This window comes from Brachycentrus maculatus, unplaced genomic scaffold, assembly GCF_059751285.1.
Source record: "Brachycentrus maculatus isolate JH-2025_06_01 unplaced genomic scaffold, ASM5975128v1 h1tg000448l, whole genome shotgun sequence".
Taxonomy (NCBI): Eukaryota; Metazoa; Arthropoda; class Insecta; order Trichoptera; family Brachycentridae; genus Brachycentrus; species Brachycentrus maculatus.
The window spans coordinates 72,501-75,000 of record NW_028281195.1 but is presented as its reverse complement, the minus strand read 5'-3'; the positions used below and the strand labels follow the sequence as shown (position 1 = coordinate 75,000).

At 33.6% G+C, this 2,500-nt stretch overlaps 1 protein-coding gene across 1 annotated transcript in view; it reads right to left on the bottom strand.

Annotated features, from left to right (window-relative positions):
* The window catches only part of mtt (mangetout), a 206,999-nt gene that overhangs the window by 160,457 nt on the left and 44,042 nt on the right, over positions 1-2,500 (bottom strand). The window contains exon 4 of the mRNA XM_088271556.1: positions 370-621. Coding sequence (XP_088127682.1) covers positions 370-621 — 252 coding nt within the window. The remainder of the gene's footprint in view (positions 1-369; positions 622-2,500) is intronic.

The window sequence follows — 2,500 nt, the reverse complement described above, 5'->3', positions numbered from 1 at the left end:
CGATTCCCAGGGGGGGTGAAAATAAATATTAGTGATTTTACACTGTAATCTTTATTTTATATTACCCTAGACTGGTTCCTGAAACGCAAGAGTGATCACCTTGCCTTCATGTAAGTAAAAAAAGAAAAAACTACGTCAATTCGATGCAGTGCCCTATGCACCATTGGGTGCGGGTAAGGGTTATAAGTAAACCTTATTCAATTTAGGATATATTACCCAAAAAATTAAAATGGAATTCTTACAGCTGTCTACAGTTACATATTAATAGTCACTCTACGTATTAATAGTAATATAATTTTTAAAAATTTATTATTATTATTTTTTTTAACATGCACAAACATTTAAATGTGGGGTTTTAAAAATACTCACCGACAAACCATGGATTCCTTTCGTTATTGTCCACAGTAAGTCCCAGAAAGTACTCCTGGAAGCCTAGCACAGGGTTGGCTTGAGGCTGCACGGATAAAGTGCCCTCCACTTCGGGCTCGTTACCGTCGCTCACCAGGTTCCGGGCGCTCCACCCGTCGGAGCCGATCCACGAGAACGCGCCAGTCGCGTTCAACCTTCTCACGGCGCGCATCACACCAGCTACCTCCTGATCGGACCCGAAGATTATCACCCCTGGAACAAAAGATTCGTATCAGACTTATTTATTTATTTTTGTTTTATTTTTTCGAAAATTGTACAGCTTTCATATAAAAAAAAGAAATAATAAACAATAGTTACATTTATAATAATAAACATTACATTACATTAACAGTTACGTTAAAAAAAAACCGATTGAACAATTCCACATTTATGTTTTAACTAACTAACTAACCAACACGCCGCTACCCGCAGGGGTAGGCAGAGAGAATAGAACGCCACACCACTCTGTCTTTGCAAACATTCTTCGCCTCTTCCACGTTCATGCATCTCCTCATACATACTCGCCGATTGTTACGACTCTTATGTTATAAGATTATTTATTTATGTTATAAAACTATTAAAAAACATTCAGAGATTTAAAAAAAGGGTATGATATAAAATAATAGATCTAGCAGGAAGGAGAAGAGACTTATTTCAATTGCGTTTTTGACATCACAACAAAGATGTAGAAATTGGCGCCGTGGCCTTGTTAGATAGACGCTAGATTGCGATGCTGTCGACGCGGGTTCGAATCCTGCAAACTGCAAAATAAATTAAAGAAAGATTTTTGTTCAACGGGTTTGGGTGTTTGTGATATATTTTTCACATTAACCTTCCACATTCTTGCTATCCTACCTGCAAAAAAGTCTCTTAAAGCTTTACGGGTTATTCCTTAAAAAAAATAACACTATGGAACATTTTTGATATCTCAATATATGAAGATGAAGAAGAATATGAATGTCTGGGAATACACTGAGCTTACAAGCGTCATAGGCTGGTTAAGTGATCACTTTACACACGCGTAACATTCACCAATTCTACCCATAACTGACAAACTCAAATTACTCCACTCAAATTTTAAGAACTCTTCGATATATTCATCGATCCCGTTAACCATGTATGTACGGGGAGGTGCATGAATGTGGAAGAGGCGAAGATTGTTTCTATTGAAAGATTGGTATGATGTTTTATTCCCTCTGCCTTCTCTTGTGGGAAAACGGCGTGATGGTTAGTTAGTTTGTAAGTTGTGTATTATTTTGAATAATCAGTAGTTTTGTGATACAACAAATGTGAAAGAGAAGACAATACTACATTAAGGAGGGTTCTATTGTAGGTTATTCAAATATGATTATATTATTATGGAGAATAAATAGTTCATAGTTGTCCATTCGTTAAAGGAAGCAAGTAGTTTATCACGACTTTATTAGTTCCCGTATCATTTTAGTTGGGAAGTACTATGCCATCAGAATACATTATTATTTTCCTAACAAACTTGAATAGTTACCATAATTTAAGTACTTCAATTCCATATATAATTATAATATGAAAAGACGCGTATACGCGCAGTACAATATGAAATACAAATACTTTTGAAACTTTGTTATTTGATAAAAATTATTTTATTATTATAATTAAAATGTAACATCACTTGATTTTAACATCACTTTAAATATATTTTTTGATATAACTTAATTCTAATGTCTACCGGTTTCGAAGCTAACCGTTTTTTTTTTTTATCAAGACTGATTTATACTAAATTATTATCTATTTAACAAAATTCGTATTACGTATTTTTACGGTTAGGTAATTTAAATTTTGTTAAGTAGATAGTGTTTTAGTATTAATCAGTTTTGATAAAGAAGCGGTTAGTTTCGAAACCGGTAGACTACTCCAACACGGTAGCCATACGTGCTAACCACTACACTACGGAGGCGGACTAAGAAATACCATGAAATAAATAGTAATAAAATTGATTATAGGATTTTCACTTATGTACGTGATTCAGATAAAAAAATACTTTTGCTCTTTGTACAAAAAAACTTGTTGGTAAAATTTTAATAACCACATTTTAAAAATTTATATTTAAATTCGA